The 17,848-nt window shown below is 55.0% G+C and overlaps 8 protein-coding genes across 8 annotated transcripts; 5 read left to right on the top strand and 3 right to left on the bottom strand.

Annotated features, from left to right (window-relative positions):
• Positions 1 to 1,237: 1,237 nt before the first annotated feature.
• A1O7_09841 (uncharacterized protein) lies at positions 1,238 to 2,188 on the top strand (the record flags this gene model as incomplete). The annotated part of the gene is made up of 1 exon (XM_007763826.1): positions 1,238 to 2,188. The coding sequence occupies one exon, from the start codon at positions 1,238 to 1,240 to the stop codon at positions 2,186 to 2,188; it is 951 nt and encodes a 316-aa protein (XP_007762016.1).
• A 384-nt stretch (positions 2,189 to 2,572) lies between these two features.
• Positions 2,573 to 5,614, top strand: A1O7_09842 (uncharacterized protein; the record flags this gene model as incomplete). The annotated part of the gene is made up of 1 exon (XM_007763827.1): positions 2,573 to 5,614. One exon carries the CDS (start codon positions 2,573 to 2,575, stop codon positions 5,612 to 5,614), a length of 3,042 nt encoding a protein of 1,013 aa, XP_007762017.1.
• A 672-nt stretch (positions 5,615 to 6,286) lies between these two features.
• A1O7_09843 (uncharacterized protein) lies at positions 6,287 to 8,560 on the bottom strand (the record flags this gene model as incomplete). Its single annotated transcript, XM_007763828.1, has 1 exon — positions 6,287 to 8,560. One exon carries the CDS (start codon positions 8,558 to 8,560, stop codon positions 6,287 to 6,289), a length of 2,274 nt encoding a protein of 757 aa, XP_007762018.1.
• A 1,108-nt stretch (positions 8,561 to 9,668) lies between these two features.
• On the top strand, positions 9,669 to 10,736 carry A1O7_09844 (uncharacterized protein; the record flags this gene model as incomplete). Its single annotated transcript, XM_007763829.1, has 1 exon — positions 9,669 to 10,736. The coding sequence occupies one exon, from the start codon at positions 9,669 to 9,671 to the stop codon at positions 10,734 to 10,736; it is 1,068 nt and encodes a 355-aa protein (XP_007762019.1).
• A 572-nt stretch (positions 10,737 to 11,308) lies between these two features.
• Positions 11,309 to 13,708, bottom strand: A1O7_09845 (uncharacterized protein; the record flags this gene model as incomplete). Its single annotated transcript, XM_007763830.1, has 4 exons — positions 11,309 to 12,510; positions 12,600 to 12,987; positions 13,039 to 13,208; positions 13,363 to 13,708. 4 exons carry the CDS (start codon positions 13,706 to 13,708, stop codon positions 11,309 to 11,311), a joined length of 2,106 nt encoding a protein of 701 aa, XP_007762020.1.
• A 367-nt stretch (positions 13,709 to 14,075) lies between these two features.
• Positions 14,076 to 15,151, top strand: A1O7_09846 (oxidoreductase; the record flags this gene model as incomplete). Its single annotated transcript, XM_007763831.1, has 4 exons — positions 14,076 to 14,263; positions 14,323 to 14,542; positions 14,597 to 14,813; positions 14,886 to 15,151. 4 exons carry the CDS (start codon positions 14,076 to 14,078, stop codon positions 15,149 to 15,151), a joined length of 891 nt encoding a protein of 296 aa, XP_007762021.1.
• A 319-nt stretch (positions 15,152 to 15,470) lies between these two features.
• Positions 15,471 to 16,367, bottom strand: A1O7_09847 (gluconate 5-dehydrogenase; the record flags this gene model as incomplete). The annotated part of the gene is made up of 1 exon (XM_007763832.1): positions 15,471 to 16,367. The coding sequence occupies one exon, from the start codon at positions 16,365 to 16,367 to the stop codon at positions 15,471 to 15,473; it is 897 nt and encodes a 298-aa protein (XP_007762022.1).
• A 665-nt stretch (positions 16,368 to 17,032) lies between these two features.
• Positions 17,033 to 17,545, top strand: A1O7_09848 (uncharacterized protein; the record flags this gene model as incomplete). Its single annotated transcript, XM_007763833.1, has 1 exon — positions 17,033 to 17,545. The coding sequence occupies one exon, from the start codon at positions 17,033 to 17,035 to the stop codon at positions 17,543 to 17,545; it is 513 nt and encodes a 170-aa protein (XP_007762023.1).
• Between the last annotated feature and the right edge of the window lie 303 nt (positions 17,546 to 17,848).

The raw sequence follows: 17,848 nt of genomic DNA on the forward strand, positions 1-17,848 counted from the left end.
ACACGTTGCTGATCCTTCCTACCGCATCCGCATCCGCATCCGCACGGCCACGGGAGTACAAGTAGACAGACCGACAGATCGACCGCCTCTCTTTCCTCAGAAGCTCCAGCCAGCCAGCCAAGCCGGGGAAGCCAGCCTTGTCTCGACTCCCCCTTCTGGTCGAACCTATCAGCGTGTCCAGACGACGCAAGGTCGATCCGAGGCTGCGGTACTCCGTATGCTTTTTATTGGTCACCGTCAAAGCTAGTGCGGTATAGAACGATTAAAAAAGTCTGCGCTTCCACGCCTGTGCGTTGAGCCAGTCGCAATTTTTGGGCCGGTTGAGGTCCCGGCCGAGTTTCGGCGTCGGAGGGCTGGCAAGGTCGTTTTGCGTAGGGAAGGGAAGGGATGTATGTACGAATGCTGTCTGCTATGGGTTCGTCGGGTGGATGGTGAGTAGGCGTTGTTCTTCCTTCCCACTTACCGGAGATGCACAGAGACTCTTACTTTGCAGTCGCTGCCGATGCACGGGCTCTCTTTACTTTCCGCTTACTGAAGATGTATAGATCCTTTACTCTCCATTCACTGTGACGCACAGACTCTCTTACTTTCCACTTGTTGGAGATGCGCAGACTCCCTTCTCGTTTCCACTTACCGGAGACGCACAGGCTCTGGTACTTCCAAGTCAATGACTGGAGATGAATAGACTCTCTTCTCTTTTCCGCTGCCAGCCGGCGGCTGTTGAAGCGTGCCGGTTTCCGGTCGCCGCACAGGTCGCACGCGAGTTCTTGATTTGACGTGTAACTCCCAACCCTAACGCACGGAGAGAAAGGCCGTCTTGCGCGCGGACACCAGAACCGGGAGTAAATTAGTGGTTTCGTTGGCCAAACCGCTCAAAATGGGTAGGACGTGCCTCGAAGTCGAATTGTTGCCGTGGCAGGATCAGGCGAACAAATGCAGGACAGATGATAAGGACGCCCTCTTTCCTGAGTCTGCTTGAGGTCAGCTTCGTGGCGTCCACCCTCAACTGTTACGACTTATAAAGGAACTTCTGCTGCTGAGTCCTCCCTTCTCCAAGTACTTCCGATACTCACTGTTCGTCCGCTATCACCAATATACCTATTCTCTCCCCTAACTCCACAGAGCACTGTAACGAACGCACCTCCTTTATATACGAGCACCTCGGCGATCGCCAGCATCAACGCGCTTAACTGTTCTCCCCCTCACTTTATACGCGACTTCCAGGATGATGTTCACCATGCCGATTACAGAGCAAGCAGACGCTGTTGCCGCTGAAGGCATCGCTAGTTCCACGGAGCACGTGGAGCAAGTCACCTCTGTTGAACCGTGGGCTCTCCGACGGGACAGCAATGCAAGCTGGGCGGCTATTAGTAGTCCAAGGGGCCGCTCCAGCATACGAGGCCCTATATGCAGCACCATCGCAAGTGCGGGCTCACACAACCCGTTCAGCGATGCATTCGGCGCAAGCCTCGTCGCCAACAGTGTCCATCGGCACCGGGACACATCAGAAGCGTCAAGTTCAACGGCGGTGGGCTCGAGTGAAGCTGAGCGAGACGCCCAGGTTGTCAATGGGAAGTCAGAGCTCACAAGGACCATAGAAGAGGTGGACGGCCAGACGGAGGAAATCCAGCGCATTCTGGACGGGGACGCCATTGCGGCGAGCAACGACGAGGCCGAGAGACGGAGGTACGCCGAGGCAAGAGCAGAGCGACCACCGCGGCGCGGGAGTCGATGGTCGCGGCCTCTGGCATCCCTTGCAGTTCTGCGGAGGCAACGGAGCACGCGGTCATCAATAGACACAGAGCGCCAGTATGCCCACGGGCTCCATCAACTGCATGCCGACAACTGTCAGGCGTGCAGGCAGAACTCTTCAGTCGCAATGGCAGGGATATATATGCTGGCCATCACGACAGTCGTTGCCATCCCGAGTCCGTTCATCTTGATCAAGGTGTTGCCGGACAAGTCGAGCCCGAGCTCCCAACTCAACCTGTACTTGGTGATGGCGCTGCCGAGCGCGATTTTCAACAGTCTGCTCATGATTGCTTGGGTGGTGCTGGCCGGGCTCAGATGGCCCGCTTGGCGAGAGAAGAGCAGAGTCGGCTTCGTCAAGCAGTGGCTCGTCTCTTTGACCGTCGGACTTGGCCTCTATTTCCTGGTGGCTGGGGTGCTCTATGCATTCTCGAAGTGATCACCGCATTTATACAGGGTTGTTTCCGCAAGAAAACTGTCCGCAAGGCGTCTGGAGTCAGTAGATTGGAGTCCTTCGCGCATGGCGTCTGGAGTTGGTACACATTGATTTGAAGCGCAGTGTTTGAGGAATGTTGACAATGTTCCGTTTTCGGACATGGATGGAAGCGTACAGCGAAACGCGACGCCGCAAGCAGCAAGACTGGCCGTCAAGATACCCCAGCCAGAGACTGAATAGACCCAGATACTGTAGAACTGTCAAGAAGATGATTGAGAGAGAAACCGAATCTGTACCATTGCTGTCGCCGTTGTATTTGTCGTTGGATACGTCGTTGGCAGTGTCGATGGTGCGGGCGAGCGCCGTCCAATCGGAAGCCCTCTCGCGATGGGCTCGGCTACAGCGCCATGTCGCACTCCCTCCCCGTCTTCCTCTGCCTCCGCTGCGCCCCAAACCCCGGGCGAGGCTGGCACTCTTCGGATCATCACTGACCTACGCACAAAGCAACTCCCTCCCCCGTCGCCTCGAAAGAGAGTCTCGATCGCAACTCGCAGAGATATCGACGGCGCCGTATCGCCTTTCACATCCCAGCCTCAGACACCATGGCCAGATAACTCACCACCTACGCAGTCGAGGTCGTCATCCCTCGCTTTTAACTACGATATCTTCAACACGAGCCCCAGGCGGTGGCCTCCCACCCCGAGGATGGGCACCTTACCAGAAGAGCGGGAAACGCTGATAAATCAGGCTGGCAGGTCGTCCAAGGATGCATATCCGCGGCTTTCTCAGGACAGTGTCACAACTGCCTCGACGGCTTCGTTGGTCCTGGAGAGTCTAAATTTGTCACATGCTACGGAGAAGCGCTCGCAGCCCACAGACTACCGGGACGATGACAGTGATCCTGAGTTGCCCCGGTTTAAGGACAAGAACTACACCATTGGCGGACAGCGCATGTCCAGAGGGCTGAAGCGCGCGCTGTGGGTCCTCTCAGCCATTGCAGTCGTCGGATGGGGGCTCGCGCTACTGGCCTTCCTGGCTGGAGGTCGATATAAGCATGCCTCGACGTTAGACTACGACCACGAGACGCCGATCAAGAGCTCGGGAAAGAAGGTTACCATGGAACAGATTAGGAACGGGCAGTGGTCGCCCAAGTACGCCAATATCGAGTGGATCGCTGGGCCCAATGGCGAGGACGGGCTGTTATTGGAGATCAGTCGGCAGGGAAAGGATTATCTTGTCGTCGAGGATATTCGGAGTCGGACCTCGTCCGCGGCGAACGCTTCCAACGCCAGGACCTTGGTGAAGAGCGGGTGGATCAACTATGGCGGAGAACAATATTGGACTTCAGACTTCTGGGTCAGTCCGGACATGAAGAAGGTTCTGCTGCTGGCGAATCCCGAAAAGGTGTTTCGACACTCCTTCCTCGGACTGTACTTTATCCTCGACGTGGAGACGCAGAACGCTCAGCCGCTCGATCCAGCTCTGCCAGACGCGAAGATTCAACTCGCTCAATGGTCACCCCAGAGCGATTCTATTGTGTTTACGAGAGACAACAACATGTTCCTGAGGTCACTCGCGTCGACCCAGGTGACCACGATTACAACCGACGGAGGGCCCGAGTACTTTTATGGGATTCCGGACTGGGCGTACGAGGAAGAAGTCTTCGGAACCAACACAGCCACATGGTGGGCGAGGGATGGCCAGTACCTCGCTTTCCTACGCACCAATGAGACCACCGTCCCAGAATATCCGGTGCAATATTTCCTCTCAAGGCCGAGCGGGAAAACGCCCGTTGAGGGCCTGGAGAACTACCCGGAGGTCAAGGAGATTAAGTATCCAAAAGCTGGAGCACCGAATCCTGTGGTGGATATGCTGTTTTACGATATCGCGAAACAGGAGGTCTTCTCCGTGGACATCGAGGGTGGGTTCCCAGACGAAGACCGCATCATCTTTAATATTGTTTTTGCGGACGACGGAAAGGCACTGGTCTCAGAGTCGAACCGCGAGAGTGACCGTGTAAGGATTGTCCTTGTCGATGTTGCCGCACAATCAGGGCATACTGTCAGAATCGTTGACTTGAAAGACGTGGACGGAGGCTGGATTGAGCCCACGCAACAGACAAAGTACATCCCGGCCGATCCCGACAATGGCCGCCCTCAAGATGGCTACGTCGACGTTGTCATTTCTGACAACGGCAATCACTTGGCTTATTTCTCCCCATTGAACAGCTCGATTCCGGTCATGCTGACGAAAGGGAACTGGGAAGTGGATGGTGGGCCAGCAGCTGTCGATTTGCAAAACAATCTGGTGTATTTCACGGCGGCCAAGCAAGCCCCTACGCAGCGCCATGTGTATAGCGTCAAGCTGGACGGTACCGACATGCAATCACTCGTGCCCACCAATGAAGCCGGATACTGGGAGTCCTCATTCTCTTCCGGCGCAGGCTACATCAGCCTAAAATACACCGGACCCAACATCCCCTACCAGAAAGTCATCTCCACTCCGGCCAAACCGGAGAAAATCTCCCAAGTCCTGGAAGAAAACAAGGCACTCGCTCAAATGGCATCCTCGCACGAACTGCCCCACCAAATCTTCCAGAACGTAACCGTTGACGGGTATACCCTACAGGTCGTGGAACGGCGGCCGCCTCACTTCGATCCCAAGAAGAAATATCCCGTCCTGTTCTACCTGTACGGCGGCCCTGGCTCGCAAATGGTCAACCGCCGCTTTCACGTCGATTTCCAATCCTACGTCGCGTCCTCGCTTGGTTACGTCGTCGTCACCGTCGACGGGCGCGGCACAGGCTTCATCGGCCGCGAAGCCCGCACCATCATCCGCAACAACCTCGGCTCCTACGAGGCGCACGACCAAATCGCCACGGCAAAGATCTGGGCCAAAAAATCGTACGTCGACGCCGACAGGATCGCCATCTGGGGATGGTCATACGGCGGGTTCATGACGCTCAAGGTGCTCGAGACGGACGCGGGCGAGACATTCAAATACGGCATGGCGGTCGCGCCCGTCACGGACTGGCGCTTCTACGATAGCATCTACACCGAGAGGTATATGCGCACGCCGCAGAACAATCCGCAGGGGTACGACAAGTCGGCCATCTCCAACGTGACGGCGATGGCGCAGAACGTGCGGTTCCTCATCATGCACGGCGTGGCCGACGACAACGTGCACATGCAAAACACCCTGACGTTGCTGGACAAATTTGATCTGGCGGGCATTGAGAATTACGATGTGCACTTCTTCCCGGATAGTGACCACAGTATTCTGTTCCATAACGCCAATAGCATCGTGTATGATAAGTTGGGGACATGGTTGGTCAATGCGTTTAATGGGGAGTGGTACCGCACAGAAGATCCACGGCCCGTCGAGACAGGCGAGGTGAATGACGATCTGGGTGAGAGGGGGACGAGGTGAATAACCACCTTGGTGAGAGGGAGGCCACATGAACAGGAGGGCACTATACTTGGGGGCGACTGGATAGAGCGAGATATGCCCGACCGCTTTATACTGGCGCGCTACTACTGTACCAGAGCGAGGGTGGCGCCGGTGTTGACAGCTATGCTGCGGAATCACTCTGTGGAGTAAATGTAGCGATATGTACAGGATCAACATTTGAATTGACGTGCTAATGCTACACATACGCTCAGGGACAATCTAGAGATCTTGCCTTGCTGTTCTTGATCAATGACCTCCTCGTGAAGGAGGAGGGTGTAGGTCGACGGATTGGAAAGGCAGCTTAGTGCGTGGCTTTGTAGATTCGCGCAGTACTAAGTAGGTTCTGTACGTCGAGGACTGGCCATACTGCCACCTTGTGTTTGAGAGGTCTCAGCAGAGGCTGTTCATTTGAGGATCAAGAAGAACTCGGGCAGACAAGCCTCTCGTCGCTGTCCAAGGTGAGTTGTGAAATCTTTCAAAATGAGGAGAGAGAGAAGTTCAGTATCTACTAGGTACCATCCGAGTGGACGCTCTGTATATCCTTCGAGCGTCCTGCACCCAGCATATACTCCCAAAGTGGATATGCCACAGCCGTATATTCATACAACGCCGAGTCACTGACCAGCCCGTCGCCACAACGATAAGCCATCGTCAAGGGATCTCCCCCATATCCTGCATGATATAGTCCCACTGCGCCCAATCCAGTTGGACGTCTGCCAGCGCCAAATCGTGCGCCAAGCTGTGTTCGGATGCAAAGATGCCGTCGCCAACCAGTGGTGGCGGGATGGGCTGAAACGCAGGCAAGGGGAGCTGGCTGCTTGCGTTGGACGTGCTGTATCCCACGTCCGCAGCGAAGAGGTTACTGGCACCGGGCGTTGGTTGCGCCGGTGGCGGGGAGATGCTCTCCCACCCCAGTGTGGCTTGACACTGGCTATCGGTGCTCCCGGGATCGTTGGTGGCCTCTTCTGCCGCATTGTTGCCAGGGCGCATCTTCGACGAGGTGGCTTTGGCGCGCTGGAGCGGTCCGGTCTCACGCTGCTCGCGCAGCTGCTGGATATACTCCGGGATGACCTTGGGGAAGACACCGTTGGTGCTTGCCCGGAGGGCCTTCTCCCGCGCGGCGTACGCCTTCAAGCATAAGCTCCCCACTGCGACGTGCAAGGGCCGCTTGTAGTCCGTCACAAAGTACGGATGGTGCCGGTAGATCTCGTCCACCGCTGACCATGCCCTATCCGCCTCTGGTCCCAGCGTGGACTGCTTGAGGTCGTTGAGGACGAAAATGAGGGCTTGCCACACAAAGTGCACGCGGGTATGCCACATGAATCTCTGTAGTTGTTTGGCCGAGTGTGCCATGTTCGTGCCTTCGAGGAGCTTCACGGACACGTTCCACAGGTAGTCCCGTTCCGGCGGCGGCAGTTGCTCCTGGTAGCCCCACTTGCGTGGATGGTGGGCCATCAGGCGCATCATGTTGATGGCGCCTCGGCCGATGATGATGGACATGAACTGGATGGGCACCGACGGATCGCAGTACTTGAGGAATTTGTCTTCGAGGCGCTGTTCCAACTCGTCCATCGTCGCGTCGCGCTCTTCCAGGGAGCTCTTCCATGGCGTGGATAGCCGCAAGCTCTCGATGTCAATGCTCGGTTTTTGGCGTTGCTTCTCCAGGAAGAAGATGGTAAGTTCGATTCGGAGCAGACACGATATCATCTCGGTCGGCCTTGTTTGCGGGACCGGCGGTTCCGTCATGTCCGGGTGGAGGTCTTCATCGTTCACGTTGGTCGGGGCCAGAACGTCGGACAAGGAGAGGTCGCCGAATCGCCCTGAACCGCTGAGCTCGGCGGAGCGGCCCTCCAGCACGACGATCTGCCACCACAGGCGGCGGCGCATTTCCGTCTCAAAAATAGACAGCCCCAGACCTGTGCCGTCGCGGTGGAGACCCATGCCTTGGGCGACGCGGACGGCAATTCCTGCCAACGTCCAGTTCGTCCGCGGGTCGTAGTTCTCGCGCATGGAGAACAGGTAGAGCGATAGCGCTTGCAGCACCACCAGCTCCGAGGTGTTCATGAACCTCGCCCGGGCAAGCGCTTTCCTGGTGGCATGCCGGTATCGCGCCAGCAACATCTTTCGGGGCTCACCGAGTCTCGTCTCACACTCGTCGTCGTCAATCGTGTAGACTGCCGCGCCGTAGATGGCGAATAACAGCGCTTCCAGGCCTCGGGGCAGATTGTCGAGCTGCCTGCAGGCTTGCTCGAGAGTCTTGTGAAATGACGGATAGTGGATGAATTTGGTCATCGGGTTGATGTTGTCCAGGTATATTTGCCACAGTACAAATATATTGGTTGGAGACGGATGGAATTGGTGGATGAAGTTGCTCGTCGGCGTGTAGCCGAGAATGAACTCGGTGCTCTCCTCCACAGGGGTACCGGCATCGTCCTCGTCGTCCTCGGAGTATTCGGCGATGGCTTCATTGGGCTGTTGAAACTCGTCCGAGAGACTGGCCCACAGATTGTTCTCGATGAACAGGGACTTGCCCTGGTCGACGATCAATCGGCCGGATTTTCTGATCTCGGGCGCGGCGAAGATAAGATCCTCGCCGGCAGCCGTGCTGGATACTTCAGGACTCAGTGGCTGCGAACCCGGTTGTGTGAGAGGAGGGCTTTCGAGCGACGCAGGGCCGGGAACTGTGTCGGGATTGTCGATATCGATGCCTTTGCTCTTGAGGAGTTCCTCGCACTTTTTGAGACGGGCGAGTAACAAATCCTCCTGTGTTCGTTTCCTCCGCCGGCGTGGTGCGGGCGGCACTCGGAAGATGCATTCAATGTTGGACTTGACACAATTTGAGCACGGGCTCTGCTTGTCGCATTTCACCTTTCTCTCAAAACACCGGATGCAGCTGAAGGCCTTGTGGAGGCGCTGCTCGTCCATGGTGGCGTTGGCGCTCGTGTCTGGTTCTGTATATCACGGCATCATCATCGCGTCTTGAACAGATGTATCTCGCTGTAAATGTGGCGCGTCTTCGATCGACTCGACGACCTGGCACAGACACGAGAAGCCTAGATTGCAAACTGTCGTGTGTTCAAGGCACGTACTGTGAGATACACGGGAAATCAGGCAGACACGGGATCATAGTTGCATGTCCTTACCCGAAGCAGCCACTGTTGACGCCACTGTAAATACGAACACGTCGACCTGGAATTTGCTTGGCATCTGGCCACACGAGGAGTGAGTCGGTCTTGTTCACAAACCTGTGTCTTCATGGTGACTATCGTACGGCGACGATGACTCGCAGCCGCTTGAGACCATGGCTTGATGACAACGCGTCGTATGTCGAACAATAACTAGGGCACGTAGCATTAATACCTGCCACGCCACGGCGTACGCTCCGCAGGATGAAGCAGTTCGGCCACGCTGTGGTTATTATTAGGGCACGCGGACCCTGGACGATCAGGCCCCAGCGGCCATTTCGGCGCCCTGCCCAGCCATCACCTCGCCAGAGCTTGTGCCCATCTCTCCCTGTACCGCAACGAGCTAAAGAGCTTGTCTGAGCGTCGGCCCGAAATCACCTTTGTCCCGCTTCTGATCTCTCCGACTCTGCACAGACAACTCTGCTGCAACATGTTTCTACGGGCAGTCAGTCCTTGAAGCATTGCCAGGAAAGGTTCGAGGCGATAGCTAATCCAATACAGAGCACCGCTCGTAGATGGCTGCCCGCACGGAAACTGGCTGTGACAGCCTTGCAGGAGCCAGGCGCGTCAACATGGAGGCTGAGAATCGCAAGCCTCGCGAGTGTCGGCCCCGTCAGCAAAGCCACCACAGGGCTCGGCTTCCTATTCTCTAGAAACCCCGTTCTTATAGTCGCCGAGAAGATCCCTTGAACAACTACAACTAAAATCTCCTCAGTACGCTGTATACGAACTTCACCCTTGGCCACCCTGCTGGAGTTCCACCAACCAACCAGCTTGCTCTACCCATACCACTGAGCATCAGTTGTCCAATCATCCCCTGCAGGACACGATCGATCGTCTACGCCGAGATGGGCAAGACCGACCAAAATGCCACCCAGCAGCTCGAAGCCATCACAGGCAAATTAGCCAGCCTGCTGGATCAACTGGCAGAGCGGCGCGAGAAATGTACCACCAGGGCTGAAAGGAAACACCTCGATCGACTCCGGAGAGACGCCAGGAAGCAAGTGTCGGCAATCATCAAGCTTCAACAGTCAGTCGACAATGCCAACGTCACCATTGCAAAGTCCTCGCAAGCCTTAGAGACCGCTGAAGCAGGGGGCGGAACATCGCGTCAGAGCCACGCCTCTGATGTGAACAGCTTGCTCTTCCGAGCCGTCGCAGGGCCTTTTCACAATCAACATCGCCTTCGTCCCCTCCAGCAACGACGAAGTCCTGAGCTGAGTCAAATTCTGAAGCCGTGGAAACAGACAAAATCTGCAAGTACGGCAAATACATGCGACTCACAGTCCGGCCCAACCACCACGCTGGAACACTCGACGAGCACGAGTTCGAACGACAGCGGCAGTATCGATGCCCAGTCTGCACGACCAGAGACGGAAGTACGTGCAGAGGTCGAAGACCGGTCGGAAACCGAAGCACATCCAGCATCCGGTATCAGTCAAGCGGGCAACACACCAGACCTAGTGCCATCCCGCGAAGCAACAGCTTCATACCCAAGTTCAGACTCGGACTCGTACCAGGATCCACACTCGGGCTCCTCCCCATCCTTGTCCTCCTCCACCTCCTCCTCCTCCTCGTCGCTAGACCTCCCCCCCGAAGTTCCGGATCAAGACCTTCGCGCCGAAGACCGGCAGCCGCCTCCCCTCCCTCGCAAATCTTCCCGCCGAGTATCGCGCATCCCAAGAGTCCCTTCGTCGCCCCAGAGGGCTCCTCCACCGCCGCCACTCCCGTTGGCGCCCCCACCACTCGTGCCAAGGACGCCGCATGCCTCGGTGCGTGAGTCTTGGGCTTCGTCGTCGTCGTCGTCGTCCTCCAGAGCGAGCACAACCGATAAACTTGCCGAGGACTTACTATCCGGTCTGGAGAAGCGGTATAGTCTCACCATCACCAGGACTGTGTCGGTGTCGACGGCATGACCATCGATGCTATCAACTCTATAAGACAGTGTGATGTGGTGTGATGTGATGTGATGCGGTGGTCCGAACACAAAGTTTTTCTTAAAAACAGTATGCATGCATGCTTGAATGTAGCGCTTTCTTAGGATATCAATAGTGAGTACGGTCCTTGGGTTATGTGGGGATCGAAGGGTTGGGGGTCGAGAGTCCGAGTTCTAGAGATACCCTTTTGATGTACGCCGTGTTAGTCACTAGTTTTATGATGGCCGGAATGGAATAACACACAAGACGTACTTATTTTGACAACGCTGTTTTGTGACGAGGGGCGGGATTGTGGGTGAGAGCTGAGCGTGATAGCCACAGGTCATAGGCCACAAGTCCCAAGTCAAAAATGGCTTCAGCTTGGTATATTGTAGGATGTCTTATGTCTTATATGCTATGCTGTACGAACGAAGTTGCAACTCTCTGATGTGGCTGAGTGGAGACCTTTTTCAGAGTCGCGCCAAAGTCATTCCCTGGCGCTGGACCGACACCAACAGTCCCTACTGTACAAACACAAGGCACTGAAGCAGAGCTGGGAGTGGCATGTGACGCTATACCTCCACGACCGTCTTTTCAGTCCCTTGCTGCCGCTCTGCGGGATGCTGCGCTACCGAGTCAGCTCCCTCGGATAATCGTAGCTCGCTATCGGAGGCCCTGGAGGCAGCCTTTTTTTTGGCTGCCTTTGCGGCTGCTTCTTGCGCGGCGGCAACTCTCTTCAAGTTGCTCCACGGCATGGTGAGCGTCCCAAACACGGTGGCGCAAGTAACGGCCACGACGACGTAGAATGCACTTCGTAAGGCGTCGTTGTATGCCATGAGCACCGGCACTAGCAGGTTCGGTGGCACAATACTGCGTAAATTAGTCGCGCCCACGTGCGTGACGACCCTTGCGTCAATGCCCGGGATCTTCTTCAAGTCTTGCGACAGGGTGTTGTCGAAGATATTGTTCGCCACGGAAACGAAAATCGAGCCGCCCAGAGCTTGAGCGAAGAACACAATACTTGCTCCGGTGGCGACGTCCTTCCGCGGCAGGGACGTCTGTGCGCCGACCGATGGCTGCTGTACCCCTAGTCCCAGCCCCAGGCCCCATAGGACTTGGTATCCGATCCATTTCGGGTGGGCCGTAGTCGTCGTGAATGTGGATATTAACCCTGCACCGATTGAGGATAGTACGCAGGAGGCGTACATCCACTGCGTAAAGTACCCGAGCTTGCGTGTGAGGATGCCTGCTGCCATGCTGGAGACCGTAATTCCAAGGACTGCGGGGAGATTCATGATTCCTGAACGCACAGCCGAGGCGCCCTTGATTGCTTGGAACCAGATAGGCAGGAAGTACACTAGTGCCATCATGCCGCCACCTGCGAAGAAGGCGTAGCAGACCCCGGCACTGACAGCGCGGTGCTTTAGGATCCGGGGAGGTACCGTGGCGTGTTCTTGGAAGAGGTGTTGCAGGTACATGAAAACGAGGATGAGAACACCACTAAGGATGAGGAGGATGATGATACGGGCATCGGACCAGTTATAGCTTGTGCCGCCCCATTGTAAGGCCAGAAGGAGGCATACAATCGCAGGAAGAAAGACCGCCGTGCCGATGGGATCGAGTTGGTGAAGTTGTTCCTTCAAGATTATTTTTTTACGCTCGGTGGCGGCTGATGGGAGCTTGAGAATGAAGAATAAGACAATCGCCATTGCTCCTCCAATGGGTAAATTAATGTAGAAGCACCATCTCCATGAGAGTTTGTCCGTAAAAACACCTGCGTAGTTGTCAGCATAAAGATTCCTGGGGCAAGCCTCGCATTGCCACATTCTGCATAACCTGAGCACATCCTGGAAAAGTACTAACCCCCCAATAACGGTCCTGCGACCGAAGCTATTGCAAATATGGCGCCAAACATTCCCGTGTATGCTGGTCTCTTCTGTAATGGGACGAGGTAGACGATGATTGTAATGGCGCCTGAGAACAAGCCCGAACTTCCGAGGCCGGCAACAGCTCTTCCAACAATAAGCGTTGCGGAGTTTGGAGCAGCTCCGCAGACGAGCGACCCTAGCTCGAATATACCGAGACAGGTGATGTATACAGTCTTTGGGTTGTAGAATGTGTACACCCGACCGATGAAGAGCTGGAAGCCAGACATCGTCAATAGATACGCCGAGGCATACCATCCCACGTCTGAAAGGGAGTTGAAGTGGTTGGTGATGACAGGTATAGCCGTTGCTATAATAAGACGGTCCTAGCCAACGCTGTTAGCGAGGATTTCTTATGGTATGTTACGAGGACCGACCAATGCGACGAGGAAGACACTGGCCATCATTGCCGCCACGATTATGAATACTTTTGACCTCGGCGGATATTCGTCTATCTCAGGAGGCCCAGTGGTAGTGAGAGCTTTACAGCCTGGTTTGGAAGCATCTTCGCTGTGGCTGCTTCGCGACTCTGCATACCGCGGCCGTTCTGCCATAACGTCCACAATGCGTGAATGCACTGGTATAGGAGCCGAGATGGGTGGATGAATCAAATGTTATTGTACCTGCCAGCATGAGGGAAACGAGGAGAGTCTTATACCAAGGAGAACGATATCTCAGATTTTCTTCATGATAGCACCCACCGTTGTTTGACTGCTCTATTGTCTTGACTTTTGAACAGGCTTCAGGGGCTGTTCCCTTCCGCTCTTTCTCGGACGCGAGAGTGAACGCAAAAGAGGGGACCGAAAGAGCCATAGAGAAGCCACACATCTTGACGAGACCTACAAAGGCAGCCCCAATGGCCACGTACAAGCTGCTAGATGACTGAGACGTCTGTTGCTCCTCGGCGCCGAAGGGCAGGTTGGGTCCGAAGGTCAAAGGAAGAGAGAAATTGAGCTGGTGAGACTGGCACCCGGAAGCCTGGTCACTACTGGTCATCTGGTCTCCCGTAATGGGATTGCGGTCGATCACAGTGCTAGTCAAGGACATGTTCCAATTGGCTGGAACAAGATTCTGTCTGCCCTTTCAGCCTTATTGAAATTTTGGCGTGAATCTGGGTTTCTTTTCCCAACACAAAAGCGGTGATGTGACAAGAGTGAAATACCTAGGTAATGAAGCCGGTGTCGGCCTCCTGGCCAATGGTAGAGTAATGCCGGGAAAGTTATCCGGACCTTTCTCACGTGGTTGCCTCTGTGACATCAGTGCCTGCCAATCGTACCCATATGACGTGCCTCAGTCGAACATTTGTCTGAAGGAGAAGTGGGAGTTCTATATCGCTTTTCGCTTCAACAAGAACTCATTCCTCATAAATTCACAAACTTGCAGATCGATCACGTGTTATTCAAATCCCTCCACAATGTCTGACGGAAAAGGCCAGTTCGAGCAGGGTTTCCTACCCAAGGTCACTCACCAAGATCCTCCTGGGAGAGAGGGTGATCTGCCGGTGGAAGCAATCCACGACAAACTGCCAACTCCTGATGGTGGATGGCAAGAGTACAAAGCAGCTGGAAAGTTGGAAGGCAAGAAGGCGTTCATCACAGGCTCGTCCCACACTACTGTCTCCATGCATTGCCCCGATTGACTTGTCAAACAGGTGGTGACAGTGGCATTGGACGCGCGATTGCTATTCTCTTTGCAAAAGAAGGGGCCGACAGCTTCATCGTCTATCTGCCAGAAGAAGAGGAAGACGCAAAGGAGACCCAGAAGCGAGTCGAAGCCGAGGGCCGCAAATGCCATCTCTTCCCAACCGATGTCAGAAAGTACGAGAACTGCGAAAAGGCCGTCAAAGAGGCTCAGCAAGCCTTGGGCAAGATCAACATTCTAGTACGAGCTACCCCTTTTCTCATAGAATCTGCGACGACTGACATGCCACCTCAGGTGAACAATGCGGCCTACCAAATGATGCAGATGGACATTACCGAGATCCCTCTCGAGCAATGGCACAAGACCTTCGAGACCAACATCCACCCGTACTTCTACTTCGCCAAACTCATCGTACCCCACATGAAGCGCGGCGACACGGTCATCAACAACGCTTCGATCAACGCTTACATCGGTCGTCCCGATCTGCTAGACTATACGTCCACGAAAGGAGGTATGCTGGTCGACTCCATCATCCTCGATTCAGTCCTACTGTTGTAACTTCTGCTAACTTCGTGATTCACAGCAATCATCTCATTCACCCGCGGCCTGGCTAACCAACAAGTCAGCAAAGGTATTCGCGTCAACGCTGTCTGCCCAGGACCTGTATGGACGCCGCTCATCCCATCCACGATGAACGAGGACGCACAGAAGCAATTCACCTCGCCGCTGGGTCGACCTGCTCAACCCAGTGAGATTGCCACTTCATTCGTGTTCTTGGCCAGTCCAGATAGCAGTATGATCAGCGGGCATGCTCTGCATCCTAATGGCGGCACTGTGCTTAACACTTGAGTGAAGAATGAGTTCCATGGAAAATGCATGCCCTCGGGCTATGAATCGTGATACGAATGATTGTATGAAGCGCAGATAGACCTACTCGCTAGACGGCGAAAAGCGAATCGAAATGAAATCGAGCTTTAGACCCGATAATTGCTTTTTTTCTTCGTTCTTAAGTACATATCGTAGCATGGACTGCTCCACTGGGCGTTACACTCTCACGCGGAACTGTAGCCGCTACCTTTGCGAGCAGAGGGTTGCGCACCCCTTACCTCTCTCGCGGCTGTGCTCTGCTCTCAGTCCTCGTGTTCGAGGGTGCTCACATTGCCTCTCTTTACGGTCCACTCCCCGCACTGAGAATGTATCCTCCGTCTACTGCAACAGTTTGGCCATTCAAGTATTGGTTAGTGGCCGCGAACAAGACCGCATTCGCCATGTCCCTGTCTTCACCGGGCCGTCTAGCGGGTACTTTGTCCTCATACTTCTCCCGCGGAATGTGGCTCTTCTGATCGTCGCCGCTCTCCTTGGCCGTCATTTCCGAGGGGAAAACGCCTGGCGCGATACCGTTGATGCGAATTTTCAGGCCATTCTCGGCCACTTCGTTAGCGAGCATCGAGGTCAAATGGATGGCGGCGGCCTTGGATGCATTGTAGGCGGCATGGTGTTGAGAGGTCTTCACAATCCCTGAGATGGACGAGATATTGATGACCGTGCCGCTGAAGTTGTCGTTGTGTTGGTGCGCGGCTTGCAGGAGAGGCAAGAAGGCGGTCGTCATGAAATAAATCTGCGGCACGTTGGTGCGGTACGTGTCTGTCCAGTTCTCGAATGTTTCGTTCTCGTCGTTGAAGAGGTTGTTCTTCATCTCGTCGGCGGACTCTGCTTCGGTCTGTTGCGTGTTGCCGGAGATGCCGGCGTTGTTGACCAGGATGCAGAGACATTTCTCCTTGGACGAGATCTCGGAGACGAGCTTCTTGATCTCTTCCTTCTTGGACACGTCGGCTGCGATGGGAATGATCTGGCCGGGGATATCCTTGCCGTAGAGCTCAGCAACGCGGTCCAACTTCTCTTCGGTACGGCCGCAGATGTAGACTTTCGCTCCGTTGGTGGCCAGGGCTTGCGTGATCATCAACCCGATACCAGTGCCTCCGCCTGTCACTAGGGCAACTTTGCCAGAGACATCGAAGAGCTTCTCGAGCTTGAAATCCTGGTTGCGGGAGTTGACTCCGGACATGGTGGGCGTGGAAGAGAAGTGCTTTTGTAAGGTCTGTAGACGAGACTGAGCCGTGATGAAAGGAAGTGGTTTTTGACAAATCAGAGGAGCAGTGAAGGCTCTGTGAGTACAACGGTAGGCAGATTTGGTAGTTCGAAGGGTAGCTGCTATAGGTGCTTTGGGCGGCATTGGAGTAGGATCACTTGAGGTGAAGAGCAGAAGAGGTCTTCTAATATGGAGAACGAGTTTACTGATGCCTCACGTTGGAATCAAAGCGAATGCTGCTATGACGCTTTTCATGACGAAATGCGACTATGTATGACGGCGGATCACTTCTCCGAATTTGGATGTCTGCATGCTGAGTTCTCTCAACTGCTTTTCAGCATGGACCTATGTGTCCCAGTTCTGGTCGGCCACGTAGTAGGCAGAGCAAGATAGACTCCAGCGTAGTGTGGCTTAAACACGATGTTGGGTTGGCTGCGAGGTGAGGCTTCGAAGACGTGCTCGTCGTGCTCGTCGTAACGCGAAATCCGGGGAAAGTCAGGGTGGAGCAAACCGCGACCCAATCATGCCAAACTGCGGGTTGACGTCGGCTTCGACTTGACGACTTACTCACGCTCGAGTCTGTCCCGCCCGTCCCCTCCACGGTTCTCAAAGCGTGCCTTTGCCTCCTCTCGAGTCGCAGGATGACAACCTATGGCGCCGGTGTTCCTCTCTCCTACGAAACGCCCCAGTTCCCGGCCCTCTACTGGCCCGTCCGCGCCACCCCTGGCGAAGCAAAATACCTGTACTTCCTCGGCGACATCTACCGGTACACGTTGTACTGGACGCTCATAACCTTTGTCGCCGCGCACGCCTGTGTGGCAACTTGGGCGGTGTTGATGCAATTCGCTTCCGCTACACAGCGAAGAAAATACCTCAACTCCTCGCAGGGACGAGAACTTAGTGCGAAGAACAGGAAATTGTTGGGCGAGAACCCAATTGGAGAGACATTGAGCTGGGTCTGGATTGTTCCCGTGGTCTATATCGTTATTGGGGCAAGTGAGGCGCTTCTGGCAGGGAGTTTGGTCGGGCTGGTACTTGGAGCGGTCTACAATGCAGGTTATTTCAGGATGAGTACTTGGACACCTTTGTTGTGGGGAGTCATCAACATGCTCGTGCTGGTCGTCAGCAGTTTTAGGATTCAAGGCGGTCTATGAGACGTCAATAGCTACAGGAAGTTACTCGAATCATTGCTGCGCCAGGATGCTTATCCGCCCAGCAGAGCAGGCACCAGTGTCTTGATGACTGGAAGCGCCGTGGACAACTACTCCAGTGTCGGAAGAGCTAGGGTTCCAATGCGACAAATGAAGTGGAAGTGCAGGACAGGACCTGGCAGCGTATGCGAAACCACGTCACCATCAAGTCGGGATGCTCGCGTGGAAACGGAGGATGCCTGTACTGGCAGATGATGCTGTTCAGGCTTCGACGAGCAACGCAAGTCCGAAACTGGAGCTGGAAGC

The sequence above is a fragment of the Cladophialophora yegresii genome (genome assembly GCF_000585515.1).
Source record: "Cladophialophora yegresii CBS 114405 chromosome Unknown aczIN-supercont1.7, whole genome shotgun sequence".
Taxonomy (NCBI): Eukaryota; Fungi; Ascomycota; class Eurotiomycetes; order Chaetothyriales; family Herpotrichiellaceae; genus Cladophialophora; species Cladophialophora yegresii.